This window comes from Falco peregrinus, chromosome 10, assembly GCF_023634155.1.
Source record: "Falco peregrinus isolate bFalPer1 chromosome 10, bFalPer1.pri, whole genome shotgun sequence".
Lineage (NCBI taxonomy): Eukaryota > Metazoa > Chordata > Aves > Falconiformes > Falconidae > Falco > Falco peregrinus.
This window is the reverse complement of record NC_073730.1, coordinates 10,148,808-10,167,902: the sequence shown is the minus strand read 5'-3', so window position 1 is coordinate 10,167,902 and position 19,095 is coordinate 10,148,808. Positions and strand designations below refer to the sequence as shown.

Below are 19,095 nucleotides of genomic sequence, written 5' to 3'. Positions count from 1 at the left end.
TCAGAGGTTGTTTTAAATTATGGAAAGATGAAACAGCAATTACACCTTTCAGAGATGAAACTTTTCATCTTGTTGTTATCCTTCAGACACCATCGCACTGTGAGCCTGGGGAATGCTGGGCTGTATGGGGTCCATGCTGCCGTGCCTGACAGCACGGTCAGCACAGGGAGCACCCATCCTTGCCGAGGGGCTGGGGTGAGCGTGAGACCCCCTTGACAGCCTTGGAGGGGGGAACGTAGAGGAGCAACTCCCAGCTGCAAATGCTTTCCCACCCGGAGCTCTGGAGGGGAACACATTTTAGCTCAGATCTCAACCTCTCCCTGGGCCTGGGTCTCGTGAGTGCAGAGGCGCGTGCGGGGAGCAGGGCTGGCTTGTGCTCAGCCCCTGCTGCTGCCGGAGCTGGCTTTGCTAGCGGGGCTGGGGATGCCCCTGCCATGCTGGCACTGGGGAGTTTCTTCTGCCTTCTGGGATGATGTTTTTATTCCATTTTCAGTTTCCTGAGAAACCACCACGTCTGTTACAACAGAAGCTCCCAGACTTGCCAGGGCCTTTGGGCACAAGTCTGGGGAGCGCCCCGTAGAGGGTGAGGAAACGCTGCACCGTCAGTGCAGAGACAAAAGGAATAGTCCATTAAGACAGTAGCAGAAATACATGTTTATGTGTGGTTTACTGAGTGGTACATGAATATGGGTTAACACAACCAGTTCCTCAGTGCACACCAGTGCCCCATGTGCTCCCCATGCGAAGATCTCCAGTGGGAATCACATGGAGAACATTGTGATGAAAACCTGCTGCTCGTGGGTGTGAGGAGCCGATGCCCACCTCCTGACCTCTCTCCAGCCCTTGGCCACAGCCTTCGGCACCTGCAGGGAGTGACCAGGGGAGCCTGGGCGAGCCCTAGGACACCCTCAGCCCCCCGTGGGCAGCTCCCCCCACTGCCTTGCAGGCTTTGGTGGTCCCCGAGACTGGGACAGGGCAGTGCCAGCAAAGCCCTGCCTCAGCGTACAGGGGACAGCTGCGTGATGCACATCATGACCGCTGAGGTGCCAGGGTCTGGGTCACTGAAGTAACCAGAAAACATGCAGCAAACAATCCCCCGGTGTTAATCTGAGGGGATGTGGCTGCAGGGAGCCCTCCTGCACGTGCTGCCGTGGTGGGGAGAGGGCACCGGGCAGGCACGGAGGCAGGCACGGAGGCAGCGCCTGGTGCCTGGGACCCTGGCTGCAACGTGGGGTTGCCTTGCCCCACGGCAGGGGTTGGAGTCCCTTGGAGGGCACAAGACCTGCCTCCTGCACCAGCTCGGGCACCGGGATGCACCACAGCTATGGGCACCCAGCGGCCGCAGGCACAGGGTGGTTTCAGGGGATGTTTTGGAAGATGCACCTTCACATTCGCTTGGGTGAATGGCCAAGGTTTCCCTCAATGGGGCCTGGGACCACACTAAACCCACGCACACTCATCTCTCTGACAGACCTCAAACACAAGATCCAGAAACTCTTATTTTTGACTCTCTGACTCACTGGGGATCCAGATGTCCATGTTAGGAGTACGTATATATGTGTGTGTGTATACTTATATATGGCTATAGGGATACAGGTGTACTATGTTGTGTGTGTAGTGCTCATACATTGCCAATTTTTATGAGAGAAAGTGTAATAAAATACATGAAGTATTTCTGACCAGAAATATGATGGTTGGTATCAGCCCAACAGTAAATACCTCTGGGCCTGTGGAAAGCTTGGCCATGGGGTGGGTACAGGCATTGCCGCCTTTCTGGGGCAAGGGGTGAACCCACCCGAGTAATTAGCCAAATGACCCTTCTACACAAACACAACCTCCCAGGAGCTCCAAAACACTTCAGAGGCCACATTTGATGGCCACCCTGTAGATCACTGGCACCTGTATGATCATCCCCTAAAGTAGGCTTCCAGCATTTTAGCAGAAATCAAGCTGGGGAGGGTTTTCTAATGGAGCTATTTCATCTCTCCTGACTCCAGCCTCCACCCTTCCTCTTGGCACATACATACCTAGACACCTTCGCCCTGCCCCACACGTTGCTGTTGCAGCTAGTAACATCTCAGGTTTTGGTGGTGTGTAGCAAGCCAGCCTCCAGCAGCAACCCCACCTCTGTGGTGTCAGTGTTGGCATTTAACTGTGCGTTAAACTCACACTCACTGTATGGGTGACGGTATCTGGAAATAGGATAATGTAAAAGATGTAAAAATGAAATATCTAGGTCTTTCTGCAGGGGAGCCTGTCAGGTTTTCCATTCCTACGGGTCACGCTGTAAACAGGGACCTTGAGCATGTTGAACCCACTTGCATCAACACCAATTCATGGAGATGCCAGGAGGGTGCAGGGAGCGCGTGTGGGCGGAGGCAGTAGGAGCACCGTGCAGCAGAAAGGTTAGCCAAGCCCCCTATCCCCCCCCAGCCCAGCCCATGCCCAGCCCTGCTCCTGCCTCCCCTTTGTTGCCCACCAGCTCTGGGCAGTGGGTGCTGCCAGGGGATCCTGTGCTCCTCTGACAGGACCCTGCTGCTGCTCGTGGGCTCCCTTGGGCTCTTTGGGGCCGCCCCCACATGCTCACCCCAGGGGACTGCCCCACGATCATCACCCCTTGCTGCTCCAACACTGACTTTCCCAGGCCATTTGCTCCAGACTTTATAAAAAAAAAAAAAAAAAAAAAAAAAAAAAAGCCACGTTTGTGATGGCCTCCATCCTTCCCCTGCCTCCCCATCCCTGCCTGGAAAATGCAGCCCACTTCCTGCAGCTCAGGATGTATTTTTCTTCATCGCCATAGTGACAATGCATAAATATTTGGGGCTGGTGGGGTTTTGATCAGCTTTTGAAAGTCTTGACAAGGCTGGCAAACTCGTTGTTTATCTTATTGCATTTCGCATGGAGTCTCATGACTTGCAGTTGAGGTTGAGCAGCCGGAGGGGGGTGGCTGGTCCAGGATGCCTGCTGGGAGCACGGCCACTTGTTATTTTGCCGACATCTGTCAGGCTGCCGGCTGAAGCAGCTCGTTGCAAGCCATGGCCCTGCAGGTGCTGCACCAGGAACCCATCGCAGGGACAAAACGTCCAGGCCCCATGGAACGGGCGTTCATCACATTCTCCTCAAGGCTGAAATGAGACCCCAGCTGCCTTTCACGTAAACCCTCGCCCCATCCTCAGATGTCATTTCTTCTGGTAGTGAACAGTGGGCTGGCTTTGAATCATTTCAAAAGAGCTGGTCTTTTTAAGAGCCAGCCTTATGGAAACACGTCCTGGGCAGACGGGAGGAGACAGGAGAGATGCAGGCTACACAAACTCAGCAGAGTTTGTTGTCTGTTCAAGAAGGCAGGGGTTTATTTTTCATGTTTCCCATAATGGTTTTGTGTTTGGGCTTGTTTTTTTGGATTCGTTTTGAATATATATATATTTTTTAATTGGATCTGAAGAGTTGCGATTGCAGCATTTTTTCCCCTACTATGATTTTCCTCCCTCCTCTAACTGATGCCCCTCGATTGGGTTTGTGCAGAAGTATCGCTTTGGCGTGCCTACTGCAGAGAGAAGCAACTGGAGCAAGAAGCCGCTGCAGCAACACCTGAAGCTGCAGTCCAAGCACACCACCAGCCACCAGCTGGGCACAGGGGACACGGGTGTGGGCTGCGGGCTGCGAGCTCAGCACGTCATGCAAGCGGTTGGAGCGAGCGGGAGGTCTGGGTTGCTAAACAGTCCCGGTGTTTTGAACAGACAGATCTCGTTTACCCTCCTTACTGTCTTTAGTGGGAAGCAACTGGGGAAGCGGTGCTGCAGGCTCGCTCTGCCCACCCCTCACGCCAGCCAGGGGTCACCTGTGGCACGCAGCCGTGCGGCTCCTGGCACCGCCATGCAGCCATCCCTGCCGTTCCACTGTCCCTGCCACACTGCTGTCACTGCCCTGCGGCCATCACTGCACAGCCCATCGGCTGCTTGCTGAAGGTGAGGTGATGCCAGCCGTGTGGTGGGCATGCCCTACCCCACGTGCCGGGGCTGCAGGTGCTGCTGGCCAGAGCCAGCCGTGGGTGCCCTGCGCAGCCTCAGCAACAGCCCGGGAAGCCGGGAGGAGGGAGCGAGCCTGGGCTGAACCAGCGATATGTGCAAAACGGGGAGAAAAAATGTTATGGCCTAAGAAGTCTTCAGAAATGTTATGGCCTAAGAAGTCTTCAGAAGGCAGAGCCGGCGTGTCAGAGCCACTGGCTACAGCCAAGCCCTGCAGTGCCAGGGACGTGCCGGCTGCCCGAGTGGCTCCCGGTCACTGCGGGGCTGGGGCTGCTCTGCTGCCCCTCTGGGTCCCAAACCCAGTGAGGATCACCAGGGATTTCTGATAATGGGTCTTTTGTGAGAGAGGAAAGAGACTGTAAGAGAGGAAACAGCAGGACATCTGGCAGTCCAAAGCACAGGGGGAGATGTTTAGCAACGCCGCTGGGTGCTCTTCTAGGGTGGTATGAAGAAAGCAAAGCAGCTGCAGTAGAAGGGGCAGGTGTTTAGACAGAAGCAGTGGGACCGCCCGCAGGGAACATCTCGCACAGCCCCGCCACATTGCTACTTGATTAACTCCTGATAAAACTCCGACCGCACAAATCTGGGCAGGGAGTCTTTCTCCATCAAGGCAAAGATCCTCTTCTGGGCCATGTCAAAGCTGCTTGGTGATGGTTCCGCCAGGTTCTTCATGGTCACAGCCTTGGTGAAGTGGTCGATGTTCACCTGTGATGGGAGTGTGAGAGGGATGGGGATCCTGCCTGTGCAAGGTGTGGGTGATGGCATCTCCCCTTGCCTGCTCTGTCCTACCAACAACCACGCGAAGGTCGAGGGGAGGGACTGAAGCAGGTTCACTTATTGGGGGGATTTGTTGGTGGCAAATCTGTCAGGATGAGGTTTATCCTGCAGCAAAGCTAACCAGGGAAGGAGGATTACTGTCAGTTGTCATCCCTTACGATTAACGTAAGCCCTCTGTGGGGAGAGGGGGACAGGCATGTGCTGGAGGTGCCTGTAGCAGGAGACAGACCAGCAGAGGCTGAGCATGTAAAAGGGGGCACCAGGGCTGTGTGGGGTGGGAGTGCAGCACGTGGGGATGGGGCTGCCCCTTGCTGAGGGTGCAGCCCTCCGAGTCCCTCAGCCATGGTACAAGGTGCCCTGCAGCCACCGCTCTCCTTTGGGATGGAGGCCACTGGAGCAGCAGCCTCATCCCTCCTGCTCCCATCTCCTGGCCCACAGCCACTGACCTCTTTGGGTGCCTCGGTCTGGATGAACTCCTCGTAGATCTTCTTGGCCTTCTCTGCCATCTTCACAGGGGATTTGGTTTTCTTGTAGTCCTCACAGGCCACCCAAAACTCAGCGTTCTCCTCACTGAACTCAGAGCGCAGGAAGGTGCGGAAGCTGGCAAGCCCATCTGTGGGGGGGCAGCGAGCTCTTGCTGAGCACCAGCGATCCCGGGGGGGGCAAGCCCTTGCTGAGCGCTGGCAGGGATGCTGGGTGGGGAGACGTGACCACAGGGGGATGTGAACTTACAGGGGTTTTGCAGGAGCTTCTCCAGGGAATCACGCCACTGCAGAGCCTCCTCCGGTGATGGCCTGAAGGGAGTAAAGAAAGCCCAGGTGGTCCATGCTCACCCCACAGCCCTGGTCTGGGCTCCAGGTTTTTAAATAATTCCTTTAAAAATGGGGAGGAATGGAGGAACAGGCCTTGGAGACTGCTGCAGAGCAGGGACGATGGTCAGGCTATAGGGTGCCGCTGCATCGCAGCACGGGTACCCTCCTCCTGGGGAGAGGCAAGTGCCAAGGAAGGTGGGTGAGGACAGGGCTGGGTGGGCAAATTCCTCCGTGTTTGAGCAGAGACGTGGACAAACTGCAAAGTGAGTCCCCCCTGCAGCCGTGGGTGCCCTGCTTGCCCCAGCACCCATGCACAGGAGAGCAGAGTCGCGGGGGGGGGGGGGGGGGGGGGGGCGGGTCTGCAGGCAGCTGGGAAGCATCCCTATGTATTCCGGCTGGAGTGGGGAAGGATGCTCCCTGCTGCGGGGGGTGGGGAGGGGCGGAGGGGGCTGGATCATTCCAGCTCTGCACTGCTGGGGCTGGGGTCAGCACCCCTCCACTCCCACAACCCGGCCGCCCCATTCCCACGCCCCACGGCGGGGCATGACGCCGGCCTCAGCTCCCTCCCTCCCCAGTGAAAACCTTCAGTGTTTTTCATCTGCGTGGGTTTTCTTTTTTTCTTTTTTTTTCCTTTTTTTTTTTTTTTTTTTTTAAATGCAACGCTTGTAAATATGACCTAAAGAGCTTTGTGGGGGTTTTTTGTTTGTGGTTTTGTTAAGCCTCAAGGAGTTCGCCCAAGCTGCCCTGGGGGCCCACGGGGGCCAATGCCCAGCACTGGAGGCAAGGGAAGCCCCCAGGGCCATGGAGCGCTGGGCTGGCTGCAGACCGTGGCCGCTCGCCACCCGCAGCACTGCACTCAGGCTTGGTTTGCTGCTGCAGGGCTGAAACCCTCTGGGTGGGCACAGCATCCCTGCGGCCGGGGAGGGAGCATAGGGCAGGACAACCTGACAGTCCTGGGGACCCTGGTGCTTCAGCGGTGCCTCTGAGGCAAGTGGAGGTGCTCCTGCCCAGCCGCCCTGCTCGGGGGGACCCAGCAGGGGAGAGAATGGCAGAAATGCAAGGCTGGCACAAGTTGGGTGTCCAGCCCTCACTCATCATCAAATCGCCAGCACTCAGCGGTAAAGACCATGATGGGGGCTCTGATCATTCAGTTTCTGGACCTCAAATTGCATTTGCACTTGCTATCAAGGATCAAAATCCCTCCCTACCCCCATGTTCCTGGCAGGGGTCTCCCCAGCCTGATGAGCAGGAGCATCGCTGCAGCAACCCAACACAATCCCGATTTCCTGGAAACTACCAAATTCACTTTTCCACGATCTGAATGTCCCTGGGATGATATGAACTGCGAGCAAGATGCTGATGGGTGAGTGATACTGAGGCTGCGCGATGGTGCAGTGCAGGAGACAACTCCTCCGGCCAGTGGAGAGTTCTCCAGCTTTCTGCAAGGATGGGTAATGGGGACAAATGTGTCTCCTTCGCAGAAGCATCCGGGGCTTGGCAGCAACCAAGTGCAAAATGCACCATCCATCGCGGCTATGCCCACCCTGCCTGGCTCGGCAGCTCTCACGGGTTGGCAGGCACTGCTCTGACAGGCGTCCCCCCATGCTACAGCCACCAAAGTGACCACAGCGTAGGGTAACATTGCCTGGGCTGAAGGGGAATGTGGGGAGAAGGACTGGTGTAAAACAGGGTTGTGATTTTAAAGTGGAAATAGAAACCTGGCCTTGCGAAGAGTGGATACGTGCCTCTCCTGGTTTTGTCATGACATGGCCACATCAGTCCCTCAAGATGAGCCCTTGTTCCCGGTGCTATGAGCTGGGCCAGCCGGCCTCTCCTACCGCAGGCACATTAGGCAGTCTGGGTGCTGTCAGACCTGGGTCCTCCAGCACTGTGTGTGTCTGGGTGCAGGTCCAGGGCAGGGAGCAGCTCCCTGGGGCCGGGGCATGTGTTCCCAGGACAGTCTCACACACCCAGTGGTGGCAGGGCTGAGGGGTGGCAGAGGAGTGGCCAGGACAGCAGCTCAGGCAGCTGGCTGAGCTGTCCAAGGCTGGGCTGGAGGTACCCCAGGTGAGACCATCACCCTACATCCAGAAAGCCATCCTGCTTTTAGATTTAAGCTACCGTTTCTTTTCAAGGTTTATTTTGCCTCATTCGAACTGTTAATCCTACAGCACAGCCCATCAGCCTCTAGCTTCTCCTCTGCTTTGCTTTGTCATTAAATCAGCTCAGTGCCAGAGAGCAGAGGCTGAGGACAAAGGCGATAAGGTGAGATGGTACCATCATGATGGAGCTGCCCAGAGCCAGGTGTTGTGCCATGGGGCTGTGCACCCAGCTCAGGGACACGCTGCCGCCCCGAAGCCAGCAGGCTTTGTAGGGCTGGCACCTCTGGGATGAGGCAGGTGACCCAGAGAAAGCCAAGTGTCGTATGCCTCTGGCAAAACCTCTACCGAATAATTTGAAATCTCATCAAAAGTAGAGTTTCCATGAGAAATCTGGTTTCCATAGAGCTGTATTGCCTGACACATCTCCCACTGCTCTGACATAACTCTCTGAGCCTGCACCTAGCCGGTAGGTCACCAGGAGCGTGCCATGGGCTCCCTGCCGTGTAAAGCCTTGTGCCCACCCACAGCCAGGGCTTCAGCTACTTTGCCCCCCAAAGGGGCTGGCACCCACCCCTCCAGCTGGGCCCAGATGCCAGTGCAGCAGTACTCACTTCTGGACCTTGGGCAGCTTCTCTGGCTTCTCCGGGTAGGGAATGATGAAGTCAATGGCCGAGTCAGGCTTCTGGAGCAGCGTGCCCAGCTTCGTCTTGATCTCCTTGGCCCTGCAGGAAGGGACAAGCAGAGGCAGGTCAGGCAGCGGGCTGGGGCAGCAGGGGTGGTCTCTGCCCTGTGCCCGCACAGACCCCTGCACAGCTGCTGGTGAGCTACAAAGCTGTGTAATTAATTACACGTGAACAAATGGACTGTAAAGGCGCCTGGTTGAGGCAATTCAAACCAGGCACTTAGAATTAGTGGCAGCTCTTGATCTTGATCTCTTTGCTTTGTCCTCATCTGTGGCCAAGGTAATTGTATCAGCAGGGCTGGCGGGCTGCTCTGAGGATGAATTAGGGGACACGTGTGCAGCACTCAGTTTCTATAGTGATGAGCCCGGAGGAGATGCTGGTGAGGAGATGGAGGAGCTGTGCAGGATGCTGTGCTGGGCTGCTGCCCCGCAACGAGCCCCGTTCCATGTTGCACCCACCAGCCCCATGCCAGCCCCATGCTGGCAACAGCATTTGGAGCAGGGTGCCCTGAGATAGATATAGATATATATACACACATAGTGTATATATAAGTAATATATAAGCCTTATGTCTGCAGCAGGAAGTCTCCTGCCAAAGAGTACCTCCTGGGTGCTGCTTTCCCTGGGCAGAGGGGAAGGAAGGATTTCGGGAGCTGAAGTGCTCTGCCTGCCAAAGGCTGAGTGCCAGTCACCACTGCCCCAAGGCCATGCTCCCCACCTCCACTGGGAGGATGTGGAAACGAGAGGGCTCCTGGGGCTTGACAGCAGGTCCAGCTGCCTCCCACAGTGCTCCCTTCCATGCGATACAGTTTGCAACATGGTCCTGAGCATCTAAAGCCACCGAGGAGGCTCTGCTCTGCTGCAGCTTGGTGGTGGTAGCAAGAGCAAACCGAGCTTTTGCAAAGCAAACTCAAGTGTGCTGCATAAGGCTGAAGAAATAAAGGGGTGAAAACAGACAGCCCCCCCGCCCCAACCCCATCTTTGCAGGGCAGGACTCTTCCCCAGCACAGCAACATTTGGTGGCTTCCAGGTCATCTTGCTGGCACAAGAGGTGAATGAGAGCGAGGGGACACACCACTCCCCAGGGGCTGGCTGGGCTTGGTGCCTTCACCGTGGCACAGCTGTCAAAGCCAGGCTGCAGCTCCCCAGCTTCAGGGCTCACTGCGCTTCTCCTTTCTGCTCTTTGTTGTCACAAGCCCTGTGCGGATGATCGCTCCCTTGCTAGGTCTGCTATCTCATTTCCATTGCTTTAATTTTTTCCCTCTTTGTAAAACTCCCCCTGTGTTTTGGTTTTCCACTTGCCAGCCCCCTGGGTGATTCTTTGAGACCCAGCACAGACTGCTGCTACATTGGCTGCCCCCCACTTCTCAGGGGGCGCAGGCAGAAACCTGCCTCTGACAACTGCCCTTGCATGGGAGTGGGCAGCGGGGCCAGCCAGAGCGAGCAGCCCAGCCTGGGTCTGCATGGACCCCCGTGGTGGGGGTAGAGCATGGGCAGCACAGACCCAGACACCCAACTGTTTTCATGGAAAACAGCAGCTACAGGATGGCTTCTGCTGCTTGCGCTTCTGAGAAAACTTGAATTACGAATGGAAAGACCAGGACCCCAGGCAAAAGGTGACGAGGTCCCCACGCTCCCACACTGAGGTGCCTCTGGGACAGGGATGCTGTCGTGCACCATTCGTTCCCCTCCCTCTGATAAATAAACAAAATGCAGATAAATGCGTCAAGCTGGAGCTGGCTCCTGATGCCCAGAGCCTGGGGCTGGCTCTCCTGCAAGCCTCAGGTGCCCCTTGGCACCCGGTCGGCTGGCACTGCCATGCTGGGACCCCCACGGCAAGCCCTGACCCACATGGATGGCACAGCTGCAGCAAGGAGCAGCAGGTGACATGGGCAGGAGCTGCAGCCCTGTTGGCACCGAAGCAACGAGTGGGTGCAGAGGGTGCCCAGGAAAGCTGATGGAGCAGGACAGCCTCTCCCGTGGCTCTGCTTTCCCAAACGTCTGTGCTTGTGTCCACAGCTCCCCACAGGGAATGGGATGCATGGGCTCAGGGAACGTCTTTCCAAGAGGGACTGGGCAGAAATACCACCTGCCACCGTGTCCCTCTCCCTGCCATCACCCAACACTCAGAAGGGCAGAGCCAGGGACGCCGCCACAGCCAACCCGCTGCTGGGTGCTGTGCACCAGGGACAGTCCCTTCAGGAGACTGGACTACGTGTCCCATCGCAGAGCTGCTGCCTGGCAGAGGCAGGGGTGAAGAGCAAGGGCGAAGGGGCTCACCCACCTCCGAAGCCAGAACGGTGGATGCCGGGAGGTCCTGGGCAGGCAGGGGGAAAGCGTGGGCTGTGCTGGGAGCAGGGGCGGCACCGAGAGCCAAATCTAACACACAGCAGCCTAAGGAGGTGGGAAGACAGGGCCAGGACTCTGTCACTGTTTGAGCAGGACCAGGGGATCCCCCTGCCCTGGTGTGGATGAGGCCAACACACACACACAAGGTTTGGGTGCCATTGGCAGCGGCTTCACACAGCAGCAAACGCTCTGCTGGATAACGCTTAGACCTGTTCAAGATTTTTCTCTCCAATCCCCACCCTCTGACAGTGACTTACGGCCAACATCTGTCAGGCTCAAAGGCCTTAATGGGCCTTAATGGCCCTGAGCAGCCCCAGCTGAGCCCCACACCCTGCCCACGGCTGGGGGCTCCATTTAAGCTTAGCCCTGGGGCCACCTTCTCTCAGGCTGTGCTGTGGGTAGGCTTCTCCCCAGCCTGGTCTTCTGGATTGATGCTGGACTCCTGTTGCAGTCCCCCTGCTTGCTGCTCCCAATGGGGCTCCTGGGATGGCTCCATCCCATGGTGCTGTTGGTGGACCATCACTGGCTGCCCACCCTGCTGAAGCCCCGCAGGTGCCAGTGTGGGGACAGCAGCAAGAAGCTCCTGCCGAGCAAGTCATCAGCTGTGCGGCCTTTGTGAAATATGGGGAGGTGGCGGACACTGAGGAAGCTTGTAGAAAGGGAACAAAAAGGACAGCCAGAGGGCTGAGTGCCTGCAGGCTGGTGGGAGGGAAGGACTATTTGAAGGCATCATCCTGGCATCCTCCAGCAGATATATTACAAGCTTTCAAGAAAGGTTTCAGCAAAGGCTAAGCAGCAGGGTAAAAGAGGCAGATATAAACAAAAAGGCATCCTTCAAGAAGCCCCCAGCTATGTCTGAGTGAGAAAAAGCAAGAAGACCGTAAACTGTGGAAGGTTAAGTGTAAGAACATGTGGGAGTAAGCCAAGAAAAAGTCTGAGAAACAACTTCCAAGAAGCACTAAATGAAAACATGGGCTCTGTCAAACATATCAGGCGCAAGAAGGCTGCTGAGGAGGGTCAGGAGAGACTCCAGCTTTAAAAACAAAAAAGAGGCTCAAAGAACTAAAGCTGCTGCTGTGCCCAAGGACAGGCGGGTGCCAGAGGGAATGCCCCTTCAGGAGAAAAAGGCGCCAGGCGGGATGTGAGGAGCCATGAAGCTGCGAGTGTGATGCTGTATGGGCAAGTCAGCAGCAGCTGCATCGGAGAGCTGTGGTGGACACATGGACAAATATGGTCTATTGGAGAGCAGTCAAGGCAGCTCTGGCCGTAGGAAGAGATTCCTCTGAACCTATCAGCCCCCTCTGAAAAGGCCAGCAAGCACGTGCTTTGGGGAGAGTTGGGGGTACCAGCCCCCTTGGGCCTGCAGGGGACCCCGGATGGGCTCCCCAGACCCCAGGCAGCTGCAGGAGGGAAGCTCATCTCACGGATGACGGCATGGGAAAGGTAGCCCACAACGCATAGGGGACATGGTGTACTCCTTGGGGAGCGCGGGCTGGGACTGTGCTGTGAAATGTCACTCGCATGGGGAGAAGGGGGTCAGTGGCCGAGCAGCAGATATTGCGCTGCCAGGGTACAGCACTTGGGGACCAGTCGTGAGGAACTGCAGGGGGGTCTCATGAGACCAGCAGCTGTTGAAATGCCTCATAGAGCAGCACAACATGATGCACATGGGACAAACCGGGTCCCAGCTCTGTGTATAAACATGTAAGTGAAGCTGCCTTCAAGAGGGAGGATTTGAGGGCATAACAGAGATCAGCGAAATCAGCAGCATGGCAGCAGTGGAAAAAAACTAGTTTAGGATTAGAAAGTAGCGGAAGAGTGACAAAGAAGATGACAGCAGAGCAGAAACATGGAGATTACCCACATCTGGAAGAGTGCTGCTCAGCTGCCTGTGGCGCAGGAGGCTGCAGACCAGGCAAGGTGAGCATGGGGCTGTAAGGATGGCCAAAAAGCATGTTTCAAGAAATTGTCACAGGCATTTGTGTTCATGCCTCTGATGGGGATTTGCCTTGCTTTTGTGCCAGCAGCATCAGCCTCCAGTGGCGCAGCTTCAGCTGACAAGGGGGGACTTCGCTCGAGCTCCCCCCAAAACAGTGAATGCCACCCTCACTCTCTAAAAACCAGTAGTAAGGCATTTGCAGCTGCAAGGAGACCCTTGCTGGGGAACTCACACGGGAAGTCTTCCACAGAGTTACCAAGGACTGAGTGCCCTGTCACCGTGTGCGGTGGCCTCCCTCACATCTCTGCTTCTCACCAGACCCCCTCCAAAGCCCCTCCAGCTCCGCAGGAGGGTTTCCACCAGCATGGAAGGGGCTGGGGGCTGGAGCCTGCCTGGGTTCCCAAGGGGTGGGAGCAGCCTGGGAAGCACCAGCACCCCCGGGCAGGCTTGGAGGGCAGTGCGGGGAATGAATGGGTGCCAGGAGCAGGGCAGGGTGGGCGCTCTGCAGGGAGCCGAGCCCTGTGAGAGGGGCCGGGGTGCCTCATCCGTGTGCAAGGGAGGCGCAGGCAGCGAAAGAGGGTTTTGAGGCTCTTTGGAGCCAGGGCTGGTTTTGCCTCGGAAAGGCAACTGCATTCCTGCTTTTTTCCTTCCCCAATCCACCCCAGAATTTGCAAATATTAAGATCTGAGGAGAACGGGCTTCTGCTCTGGGCCCGCACAGGGGAGCGGCTGAGGTTGAGGGGTGGGTTTGGGGCAGCCCAGAGTCACAGAGAGGGTCCCAATCCAGAGGGGAGACTTTGGGACTGGATCAGCACTTGCCCCCCTCCCTGAGCATGTCAGCCACTTGCAGCATCCCACTGAGCCCCTGCCAGCAAGCCTCCCTTCCCTCCCAGTTCAGAGCTGGGTGATCCCAGTCCCCATGAGAGATGTCCATCGTGGGGATGTGCTGTAGGAAGAGCCTCTCTGCCCCAGCAGAGCCCTGCAGGGAGACAGCCCCCCTCGGCACCCCGGCACATGCTGGCCGCTCTCACCTCTCCAGGCACGTGTGGGGCAGCGCTGCTAATCCTTTGCACATCTTGGCAGGCTGTGGTTTTCCTCAGCCACGAGAAGAGTGTGAGCAATGGCTCAAGCAGGCAGCAGCAGCTCAGTCTGCAGCCCAGCTCCCCTCTCTCACTCCTATATAGCACTGGGAGCTGGACCCCCGCCAGCCCCGTAACCAATGCCGTCCATCCCGCTGCAGCTGGCCCCGGCCCCAGTGGCTTCTGGATTTTGTTTTCTCCTCTCTAAGCTCACGTGGAGGGGAAAAAAATGTGGTTTTTCTGGGGTGAGATCAGGTAATCAAATTGGAAGGGCCAAGCTGCTGTTTGGGGGTCTTCGGGAAGCCCACGGAGTTTTGACTTAATGACATATCAGGCTCCAGGTCAGTATTTAGAAGAGCCAGGTAGAAATGCTTCATTCAAGCAAGGTTTTTTCCCAGGGCAAAATGTCACTTTAATAAAAATAAAAGTGCTTACAAGAAGTCTTGTTGTTGATTTAAAGGCTGTGGCTAGTGTCAGAATATCCACAGCTTCAACAGTGGTTATCAGTTGGTGGGTAACAGTGACTTTTGCTCCAGAACAAATTCATTTTAATGTAAGTGTAAAATAAATTAAATCTTTTAATCGTAGCAAAGGTTCTGATTTATCTGACAGTGACACTTTAATAAGGCCGAAAAGAATTCCAGCCCAGCATTTTGTTATGTGGAAAATCTGGAGCCTTTTTCCACTCCCCTGCAGAGCAGTAAAACACACAGCCGAGTCTGGAGCCGCCCACGATGTGGGATGCAGGATGCAGGATGCGGGACCTGAGCAGGGACCGGCCCCCACCTCTCCCTGCATGGCTCTGCCCCATCGCTGCCCCACTGAGACACAGCCCCTTGCTCACCTAAAGCTTGGGTGCTACACGGGTGTTCCTGTTTGCTCGGGGAAGATCTCTTTGGTCACTCCATTAACTCGCAGTCACGGAGCCAGTGCCTCCCTATGGTCATGACATCCATGGCATGAGTTTCTCCCGGCCTCAGCCAAGCAGCCAGGCATGGTGCAGGTGCAACCCCAGTGAGCGAGGCTGCTTCTGAGAGGCAAATCATGGCAAACACGGGGACCAGCCTGGCTCCCAGGGGACCCATAGCCAAAGCCTTGACTCGGTGGGTCCCCATGGCCGCTTGAGGGGAGGATGCACTGCAGCCAACAGCTGCAATGGAGTCATCCTAACACAGCTTAGCAGCACTTGGAGAGGGTAACCACGGCTGTCCTGGGCATTTCCCTCCTGCCTTCCAGCTAGGATGTGACAGCCTGTCCACAGCAGGGTCACCTGCAGCATGGCTCATCACCCAGGTTTGCATGGCTGGACTAGAGCTAGCGCAAGGGGAAAGCCCTGACACACGCAGGGTGGCTGTGGAGGTCTGCACAAACTCTTCTGCAGTTTGTGTGGGGGCACCCACTCACACCCACATGGGTCTTTGCCACCCCACACAGGTGCCTGTGCAATTACACCTGCTCTGGCACAGGTGCAGAGAGGGTGTGTGGCTCAGCTCTGCCTCCATCCCCTGCTCCACCCCAGCCAGGGCATCCCCTGAGCGTCCCACTGGGAGCGGGGGCTCAGGCTTCACCCTAAAAACCTGCCACATGCCTGTCCCTGACCTCAGCTGCCTGAGTGACTATGTGCCTTAAATGTGCTTCCGAGTGCCTTGTTTTAACACGCACAGCCCTGAGCTGGGAATAGAGACCTTGCTCCCAGTCTGGCTGTCCACACCCCAAGGGCGCTAATGGCCCTAATTGCCCTGAGCAGCCCCAGCGGCCCCCTCAGCACTGGGCCCCCTTTCCCCCGTGGAGCAGTGTCAGAGTCGTGCTGGCTCTGGCTCCTGGATGGACTTCAGACCTGCGTTGCAATCCTGTCTCCTGCTGCTCTGGAATTATGCAGAAAGCACAACGTCTATGTTTCAGCATGTGGGTGCAGTAAGCAAAAGCTAGCGGTCTGCTAGAAACCATGCCTCCCCAGAGAGCTGGGCTGCCTTTGTACTGGTTTGTAACGGGAACTGAACAAAAAAAAGCACAGCCTAAAATTTCAGAGGATGAGATTTTTGAATGACATTTGTCTGGGCTTGGGAGGATTAGAGATCCCCAAGATGTACCCAGGCAGTGGTGCCACATCTGGGGGCTGCCCCTTCCCGCTGCCTGGCATTGACGTCCCCAGCAACCCCCCTTGTGCCTCGCAGAGCCGGGAAGGCAACGATGGCAGCTGCAGAGGATGGAAGTACTTTACTCCTTTACAGGCTGCTGCTGTCTTGCTCTTTTCCGAGAGCAGTCAGGGCAGGCTCTGCTCTTAGTGCCTCAGTTTGGGAATAACCCAGCTGCCCCATCTCCCAGCCGCTGTGGTGCAGCCCCCCGCCCCCCAAAGCACTGCAACCTTGCAAGCTCAGCACACTTTCTGGGCTGCACCTGTTGCTCTCAGGCCCAGAAAGCATGTTGGGGCTGTCACCAGGGTACCCCACGTGCGGGGTCAGTGCCTGCCAGCTTGGTGGCTGTTTCGAAAAGCTCCTTTGAGGCTGAGGCGCTGTCCGCAGGGTGCTTTGCCAGTCGGCTGGGCCCATCCTGGCACGGAGGGCAGCGGGTGGCAGTGGGGGGTGGGCGAGATGTGCCAGTGGTTCTCACAACTCCAGGGCTGGGGAGGACAGCAGGGCCACGGGACTGGGCGAGAAACCCCCGCAGCCTCGCACTCAGCTGCTGAGCCATTGGGAACACAGTTATTTATTCTCACTAATCTTCAGTAATAAAGTTAGCATCGAAATCCCAGGGGACCTTGGATCTGTGGGATCAGGCGGTTTGTGTAAATGCTGTCCAGCAGACACCGAGCACCCTTATGTGCTCTCCTTCCAGCTGCTCCTGGGGCCATTTGCTCCTGGCTAGCAGGCAGTTGCTCCGGGCACGCAGGGACACGGCTCTAGCCCTGCAGACCTCCTGCTGCTTGGAGGAGCCTGAAGCTTTGCCCTGTGAGACCCCACAGAGGAACTGGGTCTGTCCCCTAAAGACTTTTACCTACTTTACCTCTTTCAGCCCTGGGCAGGCAAATCCTCTGCTCCTGTGCCTCTGCAGTAGTTCAGTGACGGATGCTCTTACTCTCCTCCACAGGCCTAGGGTGGGGGTTTAATGACTGCGCAGAGCAAGTCGGGGAAATTGAGGTCCAAAATGAGTGGAGAAACTCCATGCAAGAGGGTGATAAGGAAGCTATACCATGTGCTGGGTTTGCAGTTGTACATTTTAGCAGAGACTGATCTGCAACACCGAAAAAGAAACCATATACCGTTGCACAGAAACAAGAGTTACACAGAAACAGCTTGTATTTTCTGCAGATCTTTGTCCAGTAAGAAATGTTTGGTTTGTGCATTTCAAGGCTTTAGAGTGCTAAGAAAATATTTCCAATAAGAAACTACCCAGACCTTCCTTTTCTTCCCACGACAGCTTAATTTCTTTAAGAGCCCTTCTGGGAGAGCTTTTTGGAGATCCAAGTGCACTCTGAGGACCAGATTGTCTTGTGTACACAATGGCTGGTTTCCTCCAAGAGCACTCGAGGTTTGTGCCTTGCCTTGCAACTGCCCCCTCAAAAGCCATGTGGAATCTCCCATTACATGAGATTTATCCTGGGCCTTGTTATTTCCAGACTTTATTATCCCTTCTAACAATTTGCCTTTTATAGAAGGCAGCCGCGCTGTTTTGCAGTTTCCTGGTTCCCACTGGAACTTTTTAAAAATTAGCATCATGTTTAACAACATTGACTGTTTGGTAGAGGACCACTGTAATTCTCACTCAGGCATGTATTTGGCAATTCATCCGAGAGCTCCTTCTGGCAGTTTTTTAACCATGTGTTCTAAATACGGGGTTAAAAATATCCCCACCCACCCCCCAAGTGCTTTGGGACAGTCATGCAAATGCATGTCCCCTCAGGAATGATGCTAGCGTGTGCTCCTTCACAGCAAAGGCCAATGCAAGTAACTCAGCAAGCCTTTCTGTGATGGCTCACTCTTTCTTACAGCACCTGCTCATGCCCTGTCCCTGGGGCTCTCTGGAGAGCTTTCTGCTTCTCACACAGTCATGATTAATTTTCCCACCTTCAGGATGCTTTCTTCAGATCTTCTGTGGCTTCCCTTTCACCTGTAACTTTCCAGAGCTTGCATTCTTTTTTTTATTCTCTCACCTGTATGCAATTTTCACTTCTTTTAAGGTCTTACCACTTCAGATCTTCATTTCCACTCCCCTATATAACCACATCACCTTTTCTAAAAAATCCCTTTGAGCGTTGGCGTGCATTTACACCTATACAACCAACGCTGCATGCTTCAGCAGCTCTTGTGCTACATCAGCTCAACACCACTCACATACTTGTGTGATGCTCCTGACCAGCCTACCTCTCATTTCCCTTTTGACATTAAATATTACTCTAAGGGTATTGCTTTTGCTCTCACCAGCACAGTCTGATCGCTGATTATGGCTCCGTGGCTCCTCGTTTGTTACATTTAAACTAAGCCCCATGCATGGCTGAGGGTGTGCTCCGGTACAGTTCTTCCTTTGCTCCCCATTAATGCTTAGTGTGGGTTTGCACCATCCCACTGCCTCCACCAAGCTTCTGAGATCCAGCCCGATGATGAAAACGTTTGTGTAAAGGAAGGAGATGAGAGACCCAGGCTCCCTCCCTCTGCTCACCACATCCAAGTCACTGACACAGGAGCCACGGGTAAGGTCGAAGAGGAGAAAATCCTGGAAAGCAGCGTTACCCAGAGCACTGGGACTCTGGCCAGCTGGGAATTTGGGAGTCACGTAAGTCCCGCGTCCCAGCTGCAGAGCCACCGAGTTCCTCGACCCTGAGCATGAGGCCTGAGAACAGCCGGGGCTGGGACACGGTGCTGCTCCTCATGCCTGCTCAGTGCCAGCAGCAGGGACCTGCTCCCCTTCCAGCACCTGGGCAGCACAGGGCAGGGACAAGCCCACGCCGACACGTGCATGGGGCTGGCCTCACCGCTGGCACACACTGAGCACCCTTGGGAACACAGGGCCAAGCTCGGTTTACTTGTATCCGTAAGGAAAGCCCAGAGGAGCCTGTGGGGACAGGCATTTTCAAGTCAACGCAAGTATTTGCATGGTGTTTATGCTACTTAAGTGATAGCCCAGGACTGAACACCAGCACCCCCATAGTGGCCCCTCTGCACCCAGAGCAGATTGGTGAGGGCAGGCTGTGTGTTTGCAGCCACCTACTGCAGGCAGAGCCACCACCCTGGGCACCTCAGCAACTGCTGCTGAGCTTCCCGGAGCTCCACTATCCATGTGGCACTGGTGCCAGCAAGTGCTCTGGGGGGTGCAGCCTCAGCGTGGGCAGCCATG

The 19,095-nt window shown here is 55.9% G+C and overlaps 1 protein-coding gene across 1 annotated transcript; it reads right to left on the bottom strand.

Annotated features, from left to right (window-relative positions):
* Positions 1–634: 634 nt before the first annotated feature.
* LOC101917274 (regulator of G protein signaling 5) lies at positions 635–13,858 on the bottom strand. The gene is made up of 5 exons (XM_005234051.3): positions 13,717–13,858; positions 8,328–8,438; positions 5,535–5,596; positions 5,249–5,415; positions 635–4,730 (listed from the first exon to the last, which is right to left on the bottom strand). Exons 1-5 carry the CDS (start codon positions 13,758–13,760, stop codon positions 4,569–4,571), a joined length of 546 nt encoding a protein of 181 aa, XP_005234108.1. The 5' UTR covers positions 13,761–13,858; the 3' UTR covers positions 635–4,568.
* Positions 13,859–19,095: the final 5,237 nt, after the last annotated feature.

Coding starts and splice junctions, on each gene's coding strand:
- LOC101917274 (XM_005234051.3), bottom strand. CDS start 13,760: ATGTGCAAAGGATTAGCAGCGCTGCCCCACACGTGCCTGGAGAG. Junction 8,439..13,716: donor CCCCACACGTGCCTGGAGAG/GTGAGAGCGGCC, acceptor CCCTTCCTGCAG/GGCCAAGGAGATCAAGACGA. Junction 5,597..8,327: donor AAGCTGCCCAAGGTCCAGAA/GTGAGTACTGCT, acceptor TACTCCCTTCAG/GCCATCACCGGAGGAGGCTC.